General features: G+C 40.1%; 1 protein-coding gene across 2 annotated transcripts; it reads left to right on the top strand.

The window, feature by feature from the left end:
* The first annotated feature begins 3,195 nt into the window (after positions 1 to 3,195).
* LOC106573470 (E3 ubiquitin/ISG15 ligase TRIM25) lies at positions 3,196 to 12,980 on the top strand. 2 transcript variants are annotated; one of them, XM_014148551.2, is made up of 6 exons: positions 3,199 to 3,872; positions 4,120 to 4,206; positions 5,840 to 6,073; positions 8,073 to 8,232; positions 11,232 to 11,291; positions 11,395 to 12,980. In XM_014148551.2, the coding sequence occupies exons 1-6, from the start codon at positions 3,258 to 3,260 to the stop codon at positions 11,982 to 11,984; spliced, it is 1,746 nt and encodes a 581-aa protein (XP_014004026.1). In that variant the 5' UTR covers positions 3,199 to 3,257; the 3' UTR covers positions 11,985 to 12,980. The 2 variants fall into 2 exon arrangements, with proteins under 2 accessions (XP_045553083.1, XP_014004026.1); XM_045697127.1 differs by lacking the exons at positions 11,232 to 11,291; positions 11,395 to 12,980 and adding an exon at positions 8,539 to 8,594 and having other exon boundaries at positions 3,196 to 3,872.
* The last annotated feature ends 3,671 nt before the right edge of the window (positions 12,981 to 16,651 follow it).

A 16,651-nucleotide genomic window follows, 5' to 3' on the forward strand; every position in this document is an offset into this window, starting at 1 on the left:
GAGTCTTTCTGGTTACATCTAAAAGCTTTGCACACCTGAATTGTACAATATTTCAATATATATTTTTTTTATTCAAGCTGTCAATTTGGTTGTTGATCATTGCTTTTTCAAGTCTTGCCATCAATTTTTCAAGACAATTTAAGTCAACTGTAACTCGGCCACTCAGGAACATTCAATGTTTTCTTGGTAAGCAACTCCAGTGTATATTTGGCCTTGTGTTTTAGGTTATTGTCCTGCTGAAAGGTGAATTTGTCTCCCAGTGTCTTTTGGGAAGCAGACTGAACCAGGTTTTCCTCTAGGATTTTGCCTATGCATAGCTCTATTTATTTTTAGCCCAAATTAAATCAAATCAAATTTATTTATATAGCCCTTCGTACATCAGCTGATATCTCAAAGTGCTGTACAGAAACCCAGCCTAAAACCCCAAACAGCAAGCAAAGCATTACTCCCTAGTCCTTGCCGATGACAAGCATACCTATAACATGATGCAGCCACCACCATGCTTGAAAATAAGAGTGGTACTCAGTGATATGTTGTTTGCCCCAAACATAACACTGTATTCAGGACATAAAGTAAATTCCTTAGCCACATTTTTTGCAGTTTTACTTCAGTGCTTTATTCCAAACAGGATGCGTGTTTTGGAATATTTTGATTAAGTAGAGGCCTCCTTCTTTTCACTGTGATTTAGGTTGGTATTGTGGAGTAACTACAATGTTGTTGATCCATCTTCCCGTTTTCTCCTATCACAGCCATTAAACTCTGCAACTGGCATTTTAGTTAAAGGACGCCTGTATCTTTATAGTGACTGGGTGTATTGATACACCACCCAATGTGTAATTAATAACTTCACCATGCTCAAAGGAATATTCAATGTCTGTTTTAAAAAGAATAGTTACCCTTTGCGAGGCATTGGAAAACCTTGGTCTTTGTGGATGAATCTGTGTTTGAAATTCACTGCTCGACTGAGGGACCTTACAGATAATTGTATGTGTTGGGTACAGAGATGAGGTAGTTCAATGATTCAAAAATCATGTTAAACACTATTATTGCACACAGAGTGAGTCCATGCCACTTATGTGACTTGTTAAGCACATTTTTATTCCTGAACTGATTTAAGCTTTCCATAACAAAGAGGTGACTCATGACATTTCAGCTTTTCATTTCATTTTAAATGACATTATGGGGTATTTTGTGTAGGCGAGTGCCACAAAATCTCAATTTAATCCATTTTAAATTCAGGCTGTAACAAACAAATGTGGAAAATGTCAAGGGGTGTGAATACTTTCTGAAGGCACTGTAGATTCTACCAGTTTGTCTCAGTTTGTCTTAAAAATGTCTGTCCTCTCTGGAGGAGCTGGTCACAGATGAACATGGCTCAGGATATCTTGAGTGGCTTTCCTTGAATAATCGATTTGTTAGGTAAGGAGGCAACACAGCCTTATTTAGGCTACATAATCCAGACAACTGCTGTATACCCATCTGCATACTGTATTGATCATGAAGGTTACCTTTAATTTATAGGTTATCGATTGGGTTGGATTAATGGTCTCTGCATTGGTTAGGTGACATATTTGCTGTTGGGATCAATTCAGATTAAAATCTATTTTATTCAAGAAAAATATTACATTTTATTAATTCTCAAAATTAGAAATAGATGCACCCAAATGAAGTTCTCTCCAAGCTTTGCTAAACACTGGTTTGAATTGTTTACTTAGCTAATTGTAGCAATGAGTAAGACCAATAATACCAATATTGCAAATTATTATTATTATTATTATGAATGCATAAATACATACAATGTAAATCACAAACAACATTACAAAAACGTGGATACAGTTCATGGGATAAGATACAGTTCATGGGATAAGATACAGTTCAGTTCATGGGATAAGATACAGTTCATGGGATAAGTTACAGTTCATACAGTTCAGTTCATGGGATAAGTTACAGTTGATACAGTTCATGGGATAAGTTACAGTTCATACAGTTCAGTTCATGGGATAAGTTACAGTTCAAAAAGTTCAGTTCATGGGATAAGTTACAGTTCATACAGTTTGGTTAATGGGATAAGTTACAGTTCATTCAGTTCATGGGATAAGTTACAGTTCATACAGTTTGGTTAATGGGATAAGTTACAGTTCATTCAGTTCATGGGATAAGTTACAGTTCATACAGTTTGGTTCATGGGATAAGTTACAGTTCATACAGTTCAGTTCATGGCGAGGGGATAGGCAAATATGCACTTTCTACAAATATTCATACCTCCTAGGCAGTTTACCTAAACCCTTCAATGGATACTTCCAGGTTAATTCTGAAGTCCATCTATATGACACAAGACAACCCTCCCCACTGCTGCACCTCACATAGTAAATTCTCTGACAAATACAGAGGTATAATACTCTGGAATTTTGATCTTCACATTGCCAAAACATCATCACTCAATAACTTCAAGAAGACTGATGAACCAAACTACTCAGTAATCTCCTCCATTTAGCCTAATCTCACACACTCACATGCACACACACATTTAAACAAAACAAATACTGTTTTTGTTGTTGTTGTGATTACTGATCAATTCATTTATACATTTATAATTAGTACATTTTGTTATCTGTTTTAACAAACCTTTTTTATTTTTGTACTTATGTATTGTACTTATTTTTGTGGTGTGGTTTTCATATAAGCCCTTGAGCTTCCAACCACCCCTGCACACTGCTATTTTTATTCATTTGTTTTTATCTGTATTGTATCTGTTTCAACCTGACACACTTAACATCATTATTTTATGAGAACAGTAATACAAACTACTGGTGAATGCACAACATGTTAAAATATTCAGTCCATTTCACTAAAAGGGATTGATTCTAATGTTAGATATTAGTTTAGGCAAGGGCCATAGACAATGAACTGTTTGCATTCTTGGTTTCATCATTTAAATAAATTATATGCAATCTGATGTGGCACATGTAATGTCAGTTTAGTTGATAGCTGCTGGTCCAACTGTCCTGGAATGTTGATTTGAATGGGCATGGCTGTTCTAGTAAATGTTATTCTACGGTTGACAATCTCAATTACAATGCATCGAAGAAAGTCTCTCTCTCTGGCTACGGCGCTCTACTTACATGTCCTCTGCTGGCCATACCTGGTATCTGAGATGTGAGTTCATAGATCCAGGAAGTGAAATGTTATAGGTCCGTGAAAGCCACTCCTACTCTGCAAACAGGAAACTAAACATATCTCTGAAGCGCAGGCTTTTTATGTGTTACAAAACGGCAGAAGCCATGGACTCGATCAGTTGTTCGATCTGTTTGGCGATACTAAAAGATCCAGTGACTATTCCCTGTGGACACAGCTACTGTATGGTCTGTATTAAAGGCTACTGGGATCAGGAAGACCAGAAGCTTGTCTGCAGCTGCCCCCAGTGCAGACAGACCTTCAACCCAAGGCCTTTTCTGAACAGAAACACAGTTATGGCTGAAATGGTGAAAACACTGACAGAAAAAAATACTAAAAAGAAAAAAAAGAAGACAAAACTCCAAGCTGCTCCTCCTGCTCACTGTTATGCTGGACCTGGAGATGTTGAGTGTGACGCCTGCACTGGGAGAAAATTAAAAGCTGTCAAGTTCTGTCTGGTGTGTCTGGCCTCTTACTGTGAGACACACCTCCAGCCTCACTATGAATCTCCTGCCTTTAAGAAGCACAAGCTGGTCAAAGCCTCCACACAACTACAGGAGAAGATCTGCTCTCATCATGACAAACTACTGGAGGTTTACTGCCGGACAGATCAGCAATGTATCTGTCATCTGTGTATGTTGGATAAACATAAAGGCCATGATATAGTCTCTGCTGCAGCCGAAATAGCTGAAAAACAAGTAAGAACCTTAATTCGCTTGCTTAAATATTAAGAATTACAAAATAAAACGAATTGTCCCTATGTACCATATTTGCATCTGAACAAGGACGAATTTCATGTATGAACTTGCAAAACAGGAAAACATACACAGAACACTACATAACCCTTTTCCTTCATAAGACATGGACATTGACATGCCATAAAGTCTGACTATCATTTATTAGAACAGAAAAATAATGAATGAAATGACATTTGTTTCTCTACAGAGGCAGTTGGGGGAGAAATCTAAGCAGAGAATCAAGGAGAGAGAGAAGGAGATGCTGGAGGTGAGACAGGCTGTGAAGTCATTCAAGGTGAGTTTTGACCATTTGTGACCAACCGCCTCGATTCGGTCTTATGTAGCAAAACATTTTTGTACCAACATTTGAAATTGTGTTTTTTACATTGGATAAAAGTAGAGAGACAGAGCTAGAAAATGGTATATCATACACTGCAGTTAATGAACAATGGGAAAGTAATTCTGCTTTGAAAGTTGATTAACTTGTAACCCCACTTTTGAGAAAATGTCCTTTGAATAATTTGGTACACCTACAGGAGAGCTCTTCTTTGTCTACACTCGTTCAGCAACGTTCACACCCTCTTAAGCATTAGCCCCACCCATCTCTTTAAGGATTCACATGTGAGGCCATGTGGTAAACACACGCTAAAATCTAAGTTTATTTGTCACATGCATAGGATACAGGTGTAAACAGTACAGTGAAGTGGTTAGCTGCATAGTAACAATATCAAAAACAAAGTATCCAGATAAAATATTTTATCATTAGTAGATGATGCTTACCTGACACACTTGTCTAAATTGATTGGTCATGTGAAGGAAATGCTATAACCCCCCCCCCCACGGCCACATCTACTAGGTGGACAATGAACTAGCATAATCACAACTCATACTACTACCAATACAAACATTGTCATAGATGTAGTATGAATCTGCAGGTAGCTAAAGCTAACAAACTAGGTTCAGTGTTAGCTAGCTAACATTAGGCTATAACTAGCAATTCAAATGGATTTTCTGATTCAAATAATATTACCTCACAGATCATACACGTAACATTAGCAATGTTTGCTAGCTAACTAACAGTACGCTTTAACTTGCAATAAAAATGACTTTCTGACTAAATTAGAAACATATCTGAAAATGTAGCAAGACTCTTACATGGAGTCTACATGGATGATTGCTTCACGGCAGACTGGAACCATTTAACTCCGTTTTGTTTGTAGCTAACGTTACATCTTGTTTTGTCAGCGTTGTGTTAAGTCACTCCGGTTCACACTGACCGTGGCCAGTGCAGAAATTAACCCATCACTTTTTCCAACTGATCTGTCGATCTTTTAAAAACAGCACGGTAGAAAGGACTGTCAACACATATTGAGCAGCTCACGTTATAAACATATGCGTGGTACATGGCAGACCAATCTAAACTCATCTCCCGGCATTTCCAGCCCATCCATTATCTCAGCCAATCATGGCTAGCGGGAAGGTTCCTGTCTTTTTCTGTGGCAAAGCTAACTAGGCTCGTAATTTAACAATTGTATTCGTATTTTTGGATGGAATACACGTTTGTTATTAAGGCAAATGAAAGTTCACATGTTCCAGAAGGCATTTCTGCCCAAAAAATTTTGATAAAAAATAAATGTTTACGTTCGAATGCCGCTCCTGTGAAGTAGTGACGTGTGACATGCTCCTAGTTTCCTTAAACAAGTCACATTTACATGCTTTCACTTAGCAGATAGTCCTTTCTAAGTGACTTACTATTCTTAAACTAAAGTCCAGCATAACTAGAGCCAGTGAGGAACCCATGGAGGGCCACATTCCCATCACACTGAGCCTCACTGTGGGGAACAGGCTGTCTGGATTTCTGGTGAGAGCTGAATTAATGGGCTGATTAAAATGCCCCCCACCTCTCCTCTCTCTGTGTGTCCTAACAGCGCTCTGCACAGGCAGCAGTTGAGAGCAGTGAGAAGATCTTTAATGAACTGATCCGCTCCATTGAGGGAAGGCACTCTGAGGTGAAGGAGCTTATCAGAGCCCAGGAGAAGGCTAATGTAAGTCGGGCTGAAGGACTCCTGAAGCAGCTGGAGCAGGAGGTGGCTGAGCTGAAGAGGAGAGAGGCTGAGCTGGAGCAGCTTTCACACACAGAGGATCACATCCATTTCCTCCAGGTGACATCACTGTCCTCTCTGTCCATTGCAGTAGGAGTCACTCCTAAAGGGAAATCTTTAATTAAATTAATTGAATCTATAAATTGTGCCTTCCTGTATTATACTGATGCTAAAATGTTTATTCTGTTCTACTGAGCCATTAACTTTACAGTGGGGGGGAAAAGTATTTGATCCCCTGCTGATTTTGTACGTTTGCCCACTGACAAAGAAATGATCAGTCTATAATTTTAATGGTAGGTTTATTTGGACAGTGAGAGACAGAATAACAACAAAAAAATCCAGAAAAACGCATGTCAAAAATGTTAGAAATTGATTTGCATTTTAATGAGGGAAATAAGTATTTGACACCCTCTCAATCAGAAAGATTTCTGGCACCCAGGTGTCTTTTATACAGGTAACGAGCTGAGATTAGGAGCACAGTCTTAAAGGGAGTGCTCCTAATCTCAGTTTGTTACCTGTATAAAAGACACCTGTCCACAAAATCAATCAATCAGATTCCAAACTCTCCACCATAGCCAAGACCAAAGAGCTCTCCAAGGTTGTCAGGGACAAGATTGTAGACCTACACAAGGCTGGGGCTCCATGCAAAATATCACCTCGTGGAGTTGCAATGATCATGAGAACGGTGAGGACTCAGCCCAGAACTACACAGGAGAATCTTGTCAATGATCTCAAGGCAGCTGGGACCATAGTCACCAAGAAAACAATTGGTAACACACTACGCCGTGAAGGACTGAAATCCTGTAGCGCCCGCAAGGTCCCCCTGCTCAAGAAAGCACATATACATTCCCGTCTGAAGTTTGCCAATAAACATCTGAATGATTCAGAGGACAACTGGGTGAAAGTGTTGTGGTCAGATGAGACCAAAATTGACCTCTTTGGCATCAACTCAACTCGCCGTGTTTGGAGGAGGAGGAATGCTGCCTATGACCCCAAGAATACCATCCCCACCGTCAAACATGGAAGTGGAAACATTATGCTTTGGGGGTGTTTTTCTGCTAAGGGGACAGGACAACTTCACCGAATCAAAGGGACGATGGACGGGGCCATGTACCGTCAAATCTTGGGTGAGAACCTCCTTCCCTCAGCCAGGGCATTGAAAATGGGTCGTGGATGGGTATTCCAGCATGACAATGACCCAAAACACCCAGCCAAGGCAACAAAGGAGTGGCTCAAGAAGAAGCACATTAAGGTCCTGGAGTGGCCTAGCCAGTCTCCAGACCTTAATCCCATAGAAAATCTGTGGAGGGAGCTGAAGGTTCGAGTTGCCAAACGTCAGCCTCGAAACCTTTAATGACTTGGAGAAGATCTGCAAAGAGGAGTGGGACAAAATCCCTCCTGAGATGTGTGCAAACCTGGTGGCCAACTACAAGAAACGTCTGACCTCTGTGATTGCCAACAAGTGTTTTGCCACCAAGTACTAAGTCATGTTTCGCAGAGGGATCAAGTACTTATTTCCCTCATTAAAATGCAAATCAATTTATAACATTTTTGACATGCGTTTTTCTGGATTTTTTTTGTTGTTATTCTGTCTCTCACTGTTCAAATAAACCTACCATTAAAATTATACACTGATCATTTCTTTGTCAGTGAGCAAACGTACAAAATCAGCAGGGAATCAAATACTTTTTTCCCTCACTGTATGTTGGTATTGTTATATTTTCTTATTTCTTAGAACACTCGCACACACCCCTGCAGACCCCGCAAGGCGGGGGGCCTAAACAACAACAAAAACCATAGCACCAGATATCATATGAACACGTCATATGCATTTTTTTTTTATGGCAAAATGTGTCGAATAGCAGGAAATTAATTCCAAAACAGCAGTTTATTGGGGCCGGGGAAACTGCGCTAAGCCTCTGGTCTACCTACAAGTAAGCATTTTGTTGGATGGTGTATACCATGTGTATCCCATACATACAACTGAGTAAAATAAAACTTTAAACTAATTTGTTTCTCAATAATCATATTTTATTTTTTTCCTGGTCTTTGAATCTAGAGTTTCCAGTCTCTCTGTGTCCCTCCTGGATCTGAGGCCTTACCCAGCATCACTATCAACCATCACGTCTCCTTTGAGGATGTTATGAAATCTGTCTCTGAGCTAAGAAACAGACTTGAAGATAGCTGCGCTGGGGAGATAATTAAGATGTCTGTACAAAGTAAGGACACTTCTTTTTAGACCACATTAAAATATGGAATTCAATCAATTTGCCGATGGTGACGTTCTAGATAGGGCATTTGATTTTCACCAGAGTGTTTCTTAAATGGATGCAGTTGACTGAATCTGGTAGTGCCATGGGAAGTTAAGCCCTGGAATTTGGGGAATTTTGCTTAAATTCATCGAAAAAGTTAGCTTATAACGGTGAACCTTTTTTGTGGGATACACAAGGCAATTCTAGGTATTGTGGCATATTTTGGTTAAACTATCCCCAATTCAATGGAATTGCAAACCTCTTCATGCACAGTGCACTCTTCCATCACATGTACAGCTGATTCTCAAGATCTTGCACACTAATGAGATGCTATTGAGGTAAGTTTTGATTACAATACTGGATGGGGTGAATATATTCTATATGACATACATGATTTTTTGTTAACTTGTAAATAGTAGCCTACAGCAAAGTGGGTTTAAATAATTTCTAACTTTTAACAATTTCTGCTAGTTAGTTTTTGCTAGCATGTGGGTAGCACATGCTAACTGAGGAGTGTTAATTAACCTGTTTCCATACATGTTTCATTTTAAATAATTTATCTTACAAAGGACTTGTTTAATCTAACTGCTTAACTATTTATCTGTACATGGAATTGTATTTGGGGTTGTTTTACATTTTGTTTCTAATCTTTACAGGAAAGTGCCACAGGCACTATCTGATGTGTGGAGACATTTCACTGCAGCTAATGTAGAATGAAAAACTGTGTACATTTGCAAATACTGTGCCAAATCATATGTGAAGAATGCAACAAAGATGCAGAATCATCTGGCCAAGTGCATAAAGTTCCCTCAGCGCTCACAACAAGCAACCTCGGACAAAAGTCCCTCTTCTATTCGAGGTGAAAATGATGAATCAGACACCTTATCAATAGCAATAGCTCATGGTTCTTCTGGAATCAGAAGTTTTTTTGACTCAATGGAGGAACGTAGTCAGAGAAAGGCTGAGGAATGTCTTGCTCGAGCTGTGTATGCAACTGGTTCACCTCTGATGCTCAAAGGCAATGTGTATTGGAAGAGATTTCTGAATGTTCTTCACTCAGCATACACCCCTCCAACCAGACATGCTCTATCTACTAATTTGCAGAGTTCAACATAGTTCAAGTGAAGGTCAAGCAAATCATAGAGAAAGCAGAGTGTATTGCAATCATCTCTGATGGGTGGTCGAATGTTCGTGGGCAAGGTATAATTAACTACATCATCTCCTCCCCTCAACCAGTATTCTTCAAGAGCATAGACACAAGGGACAACAGACACACCGGTCTCTACATTGCAGATGAGCTGAAGGCAGTCATCAATGACCTTGTACCACAGAAGGTATTTGCACTGGTGACAGACAATGCTGCGAACATGAAGGCTGCTTGGACTAAAGTGGAGGAGTCCTGCCCTCACATCTCACCCATTGGCTGTACTGCTCATGCATTGAATCTGCTCCTCAAGGACATCATGGCACTGAAAACAATGGATACACTCTACAAGAGAGCCAATGAAATGGTTAGGTATGTGAAGGGTCCTCAAGTTATAGCAGCAATCTACCTCACCAAGCAAAGTGAGAAGAATAAGAGCACCACATTGAAGCCGCCCAGCAACACCCATTGGGGTGGTGTTGTCATCATGTTTGACAGTCTCCTGGAGGGGAAGGAGTCTCTCCAAGAAATGGCCATATCACAGTCTGCCGATATGGACAGCCCCATCAGAGGATCCTCCTGGATGATGTATTTTGGGAGAGAGTGGTAAGCAGCCTGAAACTCCTGAAACCTGTAGCAGTAGCCATTGCACAGATTGAGGGAGACAATGCCATCCTGTCTGATGTTCAGACTCTGCTTGCAGATGTAAGAGAAGAAATCCGTACTGCCCTGCCCACTTCACTGTTGCTCCAAGCAGAGGAAACTGCAGTTCTGAAATACATCAAAAAGCGTGAAGACTTCTGCCTGAAGCCCATACACGCCGCAGCGTACATGTTGGACCCCAAGTATGCTGGCAAGAGCATCCTGTCTGGTGCAGAGATCAACAAGGCCTATGGTGTCATCACTACAGTGTCTCGCCACCTTGGCCTGGATGAGGGCAGAGATTTTTTGGTAGTCTGGTGAAGTATACTTCCAAGCAAGGGCTTTGGGATGGAGATGCAATATGGCAGTCGTGCCAACATATTTCATCAGCCACCTGGTAGAAGGGACTTTGGGAATCTGAGGCTCTTCCCCCTGTTGCCTCCATCATCCTCCAAATCCCACCAACATCAGCAGTCTCAGAGTGCAACTGGTCCTTGTTTGGGAACACACACACCAAAGCACGCAACAGGCTGACCAATAGAAGGGTTGAAAAATTGGTGGCCATCCAGGCAAATTTGAGGCTTTTTGGTCCTGACAATGAGCCATCCTCAACAAGGTTGGAAAGTGACAGTGAAGATGAGGCCTCAGAGTCTGATGTTCAAGAGGTGGACATTGAGGAGGTCCAGGGAGAAGACATGGATGCCTGAGAGGAAAACAACCAAAGCTTTAGTTTCTAGACTATTATTTTACAGATGTATGTTGAAAACGTTTTTGGGAGATGCGATGGATCATTGGGGTCATTCAAAATTCCCTTTCTATTGTTGTTCAGTGAAATAATCCCATGTGAAGTGTCAACTCATTTAATTAAAGTTAAATTCGTAACTAAATTGTTTTTTTATTTCTATTGGAAGGATTTAATCATTTGCAATTATGTCTACTTATGATAAGGTAAAAGGTTTATGTTTCTGTTTCCATATGATATAGTAAATATATCCAATGCAAAAAGGATCTACATTTCAATGGTATTAATATTAATTTGCATATATTTCCGTTAATTCCCATATATTCCCGTTAATTCCCACGGAAAGTTTCCACCTCCAGAATATTCCTCAAAATGTGCAACCCTAGGCATGATCAGTCTGGATGGACCAGTCATGTTGGATTCTCTCTGTTTTCATAGTGTCAGAACTTCACATTGTCCCACCTCCTGGGCCCAGGACCAGAGAAGAGTTCTTGAAATGTGCGTTAAACACACACACAAAAACATACTTTTTTTTATTCAACAATACCCACTGACATCTTGAGTTCATCTTCACCACAGCTTTTCTCTCATATATTCACAGATTATTGCCAGCTGACATTGGATCCTAACACACCAACTCAACGTTTGTATCTGTCTGAAGAGAACACAAAGGTGGCCTACAGTCGTGAGCGCCAGATCATACGTCCTCACAATCCAGAAAGATTTCAGGTGTGGCACCAGGTGCTGTGTAAAGAGGGTCTGTCTGGAGTCTGCTACTGGGAGGTAGAGTGGATTGGGTTCGGGATTACTATAGCGGTCTCATATAAAGGGATCAAGAGGCACGGTGGAACAGAGTGTTGGTTTGGGAACAATGATAAGTCCTGGTGTTTGGTATGTAATTCGGATAGCTGCTCTATCAGGCACAATATGGCACCATTTGAGTCACGTTTGACATTTAATATGGACTTTGATAAGGAAGAGATTGAATCTGCAGAAGAGATTAAAATCCCTGTCGCGCCCTCCTCCAGAGTAGGAGTGTACCTGGACCACAGTGCAGGAACTCTGTCCTTCTACAGCGTCTCTGACACAATGACCCTCCTCTACAGAGTCCAGACCACATTTACTGAACCCCTTTATCCTGGGTTCTATTGTTGTTGTGATTCATCTGTGAAGATAATTCCTTTGCCTTAACACTACATGTGTCCAATCTTCACATACCAAAAAAATCATCATAATTTACTGTAAATCTGATACGTTAAAAAAAGGACACTAAAGAAATTACAGAAATAAGTGTTATTGTCATCAAGAATCAAATTTGATGACTCATTTTTATGTAAATGTAAAACTTTAAAAGGAAAATAACAATGAGTAACATTTTCTGATCTGATCTGAAATGCAAAAAGCAACTGTGTTACTTACAGTAACAGCATGATGTATCTCAACTTGAGATGAGCTGGTGGAGATCATTTATGCAGATCTAAAGTAAAGTAAACAATGCACAGAATTAAATTATGTATTGTGTTGAATTTTGTGGATTATTAATGGTTTGATATGTTATTACTTTTTGGTAAACTCCCTTGTAGCCTTTGAGGGCTGGTTAGTGGACAGAAAAGGTAGTAGTCACCTTTAGAGAAGAACAAATTGCTTTATCAAAACCAAGAGAGGACAGCAGGGAGTCAGAAAGCTGAATCAATTGGCTGTCTCTAAAAATGTTACAAGCCGTCTCGAATCTCATTGGAGGAGTAGGTCAGAGAGAATAACCTCCTGGATCCTCTCCTCCAATGTGCTTTGAGAGGAATTTAGAAAACCAGGATAGAGGAAGCAAGGGTATGACAGCTAGTAACATTTTCAGACACATCCATTGCGTCTAATCTCTTTATTTTTCAAGCAGCAAACAAATTTGCTGGATTTGTTTTGCTGGAGCTCTCTCTTTCTGAAAGCTGCCTATTCCTGTCTCTCGCTCAGTGCTCTCCAGCTTTTTAATTATTTTAACTAAACCCCCACCAGTGCTTAGGCTTTGATTGCAAAGCTTTATATTTGACTAAATTAAAAAAGTGGGGGAAACGCTGTCTAGGCAAGAGTGTATTTTAAGTAGAAACACGCAGAATACCGTGTGTGTAAAGCTCTCATTGAGCAATCACCACCAGGAGATTGAACTGCACAGCAAATAAAAAATCCTCAATCTTGTCCGTTTTTCCTTCTGGTTCCAAACTGTTGCTGATTTTCAGTTTAATGTTCTGATGCTGTAGTTCTTCACCAGGAGAGCAGGATAGCAACACAGCAGAGTGGCACATTGACTCATCTCAACATTACACCACTTTTGACATCAGAAAAACTTTTTTGATTGAACTATCCCTATTAGTGTTTTCTATTTTTACTAATTATCTACCACTAGCCTTAAACCAGGCCTGTGTGTCTATATATGCGGAAGATTCAACCTCATACACGTCAGCGGCCACAGCTTGTGAAATCACTGCAACTCTCTAAACAAAGAGTTGCACTCAGTTTCAAAATGGGTGGCGAGTAATGAACTAGTCCTGAATATATTGAAGACTAAGAGCAAAGTATTTGGTACAAATCACTCCATAAATGTTAAACCTCAGCTGGATCTGGTAATGAATGTTGGCTGTTGAGCAAGTTGAGCAGACTTAACATGTTGGACTGTAAATTGTCATAGTCAAGGCATATTGATTCAATTGTTGTAAAGATGGTGAGAGGTCTGTCTATGATAAAGAGATTATTTTTACTTTTTCCTGAATATATGGTCAGGTCTTGCAATGAAAAACCTTGGAAAGCTGCAGCTGGTCCAGAACAGAGCTGTGTGTCTTGCCCTTCACTGTAATCAGAGGGCTAATGTCAACAATATGCCTTTCAAACTAAAATTGACTAAATTAAAACACTTCTCATTTTTGTAAGAAATATTAATGAGTTATAAATTCCAAACGGTCTATTCATGCAGCTAACATACAGCTCTGATAGACATACAGTTGAAGTTGTAAGTTTACATACACCTTAGCCAACTACATTTAAACTCAGTTTTTCACAATTCCTGACATTTAATTCTAGTAAAAGTTCCCTGTTTTAGGTCACTTAGCATCACCGCTTTATTTTAAGAATGTGAAATGTCAGAATAATAGTAGAGAGAGATTTATTTCAGCTTTCATTTCTTTCATCACATTCCCAGGGGGTCAGAAGTTTACATACACTCAATTAGTATTTGGTAGCATTGCCTTTAAATTGTTTAACTTGGGTCAAATGTTTCAGGTAGCCTTCCACAAGCTTCCCACAATAAGTTGGGTGAATTTTGTCCCATTCCTCCTGACAGAGCTGGTGTAACTGAGTCAGGTTTGTAGGCCTCCTTGCTCACACACGCTTTTTCAGTTCTGCCCACAAATGTTCTATAGGATTGAGGTCAGGGCTTTGTGATGGCCGCTCCAATACCTTGACTGTGTTGTCCTTAAGCCATTTTGCCACAACTTTGGAAGTATGCTTGGGGTCATTGCCCATTTGGAAGATCCATTTGCGACCAAGCTTTAACTTCCTGACTGATGTCTTGAGATGTTGCTTCAATATATCCACAACGTTTTCCTTCCTCATGATGCAATCTATTTTGTGAAGTGGACCAGTCCCTTCTGCATCAAAGCACCCCCACAACATGATGCTGCCACCCCCTTGCTTCACGGTTGGGATGGTGTTCTTCGGCTTCAAGCCTCCCCCTTTTTCCTCCAAACATAACAATGGTCATTATGGCCAAACAGTTCTATTTTTGTTTCATCAGACCAGAGGACATTTCTCCAGAAAGTACGATCTTTGTCTCAGACTACGGTGCAGTTGCAAACCGTAGTCTGGCTTTTTTATGGTTTTGGAGCAGTGGCTTCTTCCTTGCTGAGCGGCCTTTCAGGTTATGTCGATATAGGACTCGTTTTACTGTGGATATAGATACTTTTGTACCTGTTTCCTCCAGCATCATCACAAGGTCCTTTGCTGTTGTTCTGGGATTGATTTTCACTTTTCGCACCAAAGTACGTTCATCTCTAGGAGACAGAACGCGTCTCCTTCCTGAGCGGTTGACGGCTGCATGGTCCCATGGTGTTTATACTTGCGTACTATTGTTTGTACAGATGAATGTGGTACCTTCAGGTGTTTGGAAATTGCTCCCAATGATGAACCAGACTTGCAGAGGTCTACAATTTTTTTTTTTTAGGTCTTGACTGATTTCTTTAGATTTTCCCATGATGTCAAGCAAAGAGGCACTGAGTTTGAAGGTAGGTCTTGAAATACATCCACAGGTGCACCTCCAATTGACTCAAATTATGTCAATTAGCCTATCAGAAGCTTCTAATGCCATGACATCATTTTCTGGAATTTTCCAAGCTGTTTAAAGGTACCGTCAACTTAGTGTATGTAAACTTCTGACCCACTGGAATTGTGATACAATGAATTATAAATGAAATAATCTGTCTGTAAACAATTGTTGGAAAAATACTTGTGTCATGCACAAAGTAGGTGTCCTAACAGACTTGCCAAAACTATAGTTTGTTAACAAGAAATGTGTGGAGTGGTTTGAGTAAGGGCCACCCTCTTATTAGAGAATGATTGTGATTGGCCATTGACATCAAATGGCAGACAAACAGAGGGGACTACTTGAGTAATGAGATCACACAGAGCAAGACACATGCACGAACACAGACAGCCATACATACGCTCAAAGGACCAACATCAGTGAGTGGATTTTGGAGGAGGAGTGGTTCTGGTGATGAAGTGAAGGAGGATTTATTTATTTTGAGGCACACAGATGGTCCGATGCCAGATCCCATAGTACACCACAAGTGTGTGTATCTGTGTTTACCTTCTAGGCTTTTAATCTATTTTCTTTGCAGTAAGTTGGAAATCTTCCATTGGGAGCTTTTGTTCTGTCCAGAGCAGAGATTAATGTACAGCTGTGCAGAGTTGGTACCCAGTCTCCTCAAATAAATGATGTGTTTGTGTACAATCTGTGTGTGTGGTAAGTAAAAAATAAAAATAAATGTGATTTAACACCTTTGAATGATAAAGGTAAAGCTTGAAATCTCTCACTCCCCAATTATCAGACTCCTCTGTTTCTATCTGTCTCTCATATGCACATATGCACACACACCTGCACACGCACATATTTCTCTCCTCCAAACACAAGAAGAAGAAGAACTCAACGTCAAAATGTAATTTAAGTCCTGCTGGATTTGCCTGACAAACAATATGCAGAACAACATGCTGCTACTAGTTTGTTCCTCTACTATGAGTAAGGATGAACAGAAGGACATCCATTTGCCTAGAGATTCATTCTGTTAGGTTCTATTATTAGAGACAGAACTCGACGGACACTGTGAAAGCTTAAACCAAGTTTATTCTTCCCAGAGGGTCAGTACAGCTGCATTAGACAAAGACATGGTTTCACCCGTGGTAGTATACATACCCCACTTTGGGTGGAATCTCCTCCTTAGCTAAACATTATATATTTTTTGCTAGGCAGGGAGCTGAGTGATATGGCCCTGAAATGGTTCCTCCCCTTATCAGTACTGCCACATGTGACCGTTTTCCCTGCACTCAGCCCCTCCCAAGCTTCATTATGGCACCACTCATGTCTCTTTTATAACTAATGATTAATAATAGTTAAAGCTCAGAAACCAAACCTATCAATTCAATCAAAGCCACACTGTGGTGTTTACAGTAGTGTCGGCTACAGTATGAGATTGTTCTGTGTTCTGAGAGGAGGAAAGAGAGATGAATTAAGGAAGTCAGAGAGAGAGTTAATAAATAAAATGTGTGTTTTGTGCCATGTCACTCACTATAAGGTTGTGCCGGGCAGAATAGAAACGAAA

The sequence above is a fragment of the Salmo salar genome, chromosome ssa16, assembly GCF_905237065.1.
Source record: "Salmo salar chromosome ssa16, Ssal_v3.1, whole genome shotgun sequence".
Taxonomy (NCBI): Eukaryota; Metazoa; Chordata; class Actinopteri; order Salmoniformes; family Salmonidae; genus Salmo; species Salmo salar.

Bases quoted from the DNA above. Each gene is read 5' to 3' on its own strand.
- LOC106573470 (XM_014148551.2), top strand. From the start codon at position 3,258: ATGTGTTACAAAACGGCAGAAGCCATGGACTCGATCAGTTGTTCGATC. The intron at 4,207-5,839 runs GTGAGTTTTGAC...GTGTCCTAACAG, and splicing joins AGGCTGTGAAGTCATTCAAG to CGCTCTGCACAGGCAGCAGT. The intron at 6,074-8,072 runs GTGACATCACTG...CTTTGAATCTAG, and splicing joins ATCACATCCATTTCCTCCAG to AGTTTCCAGTCTCTCTGTGT.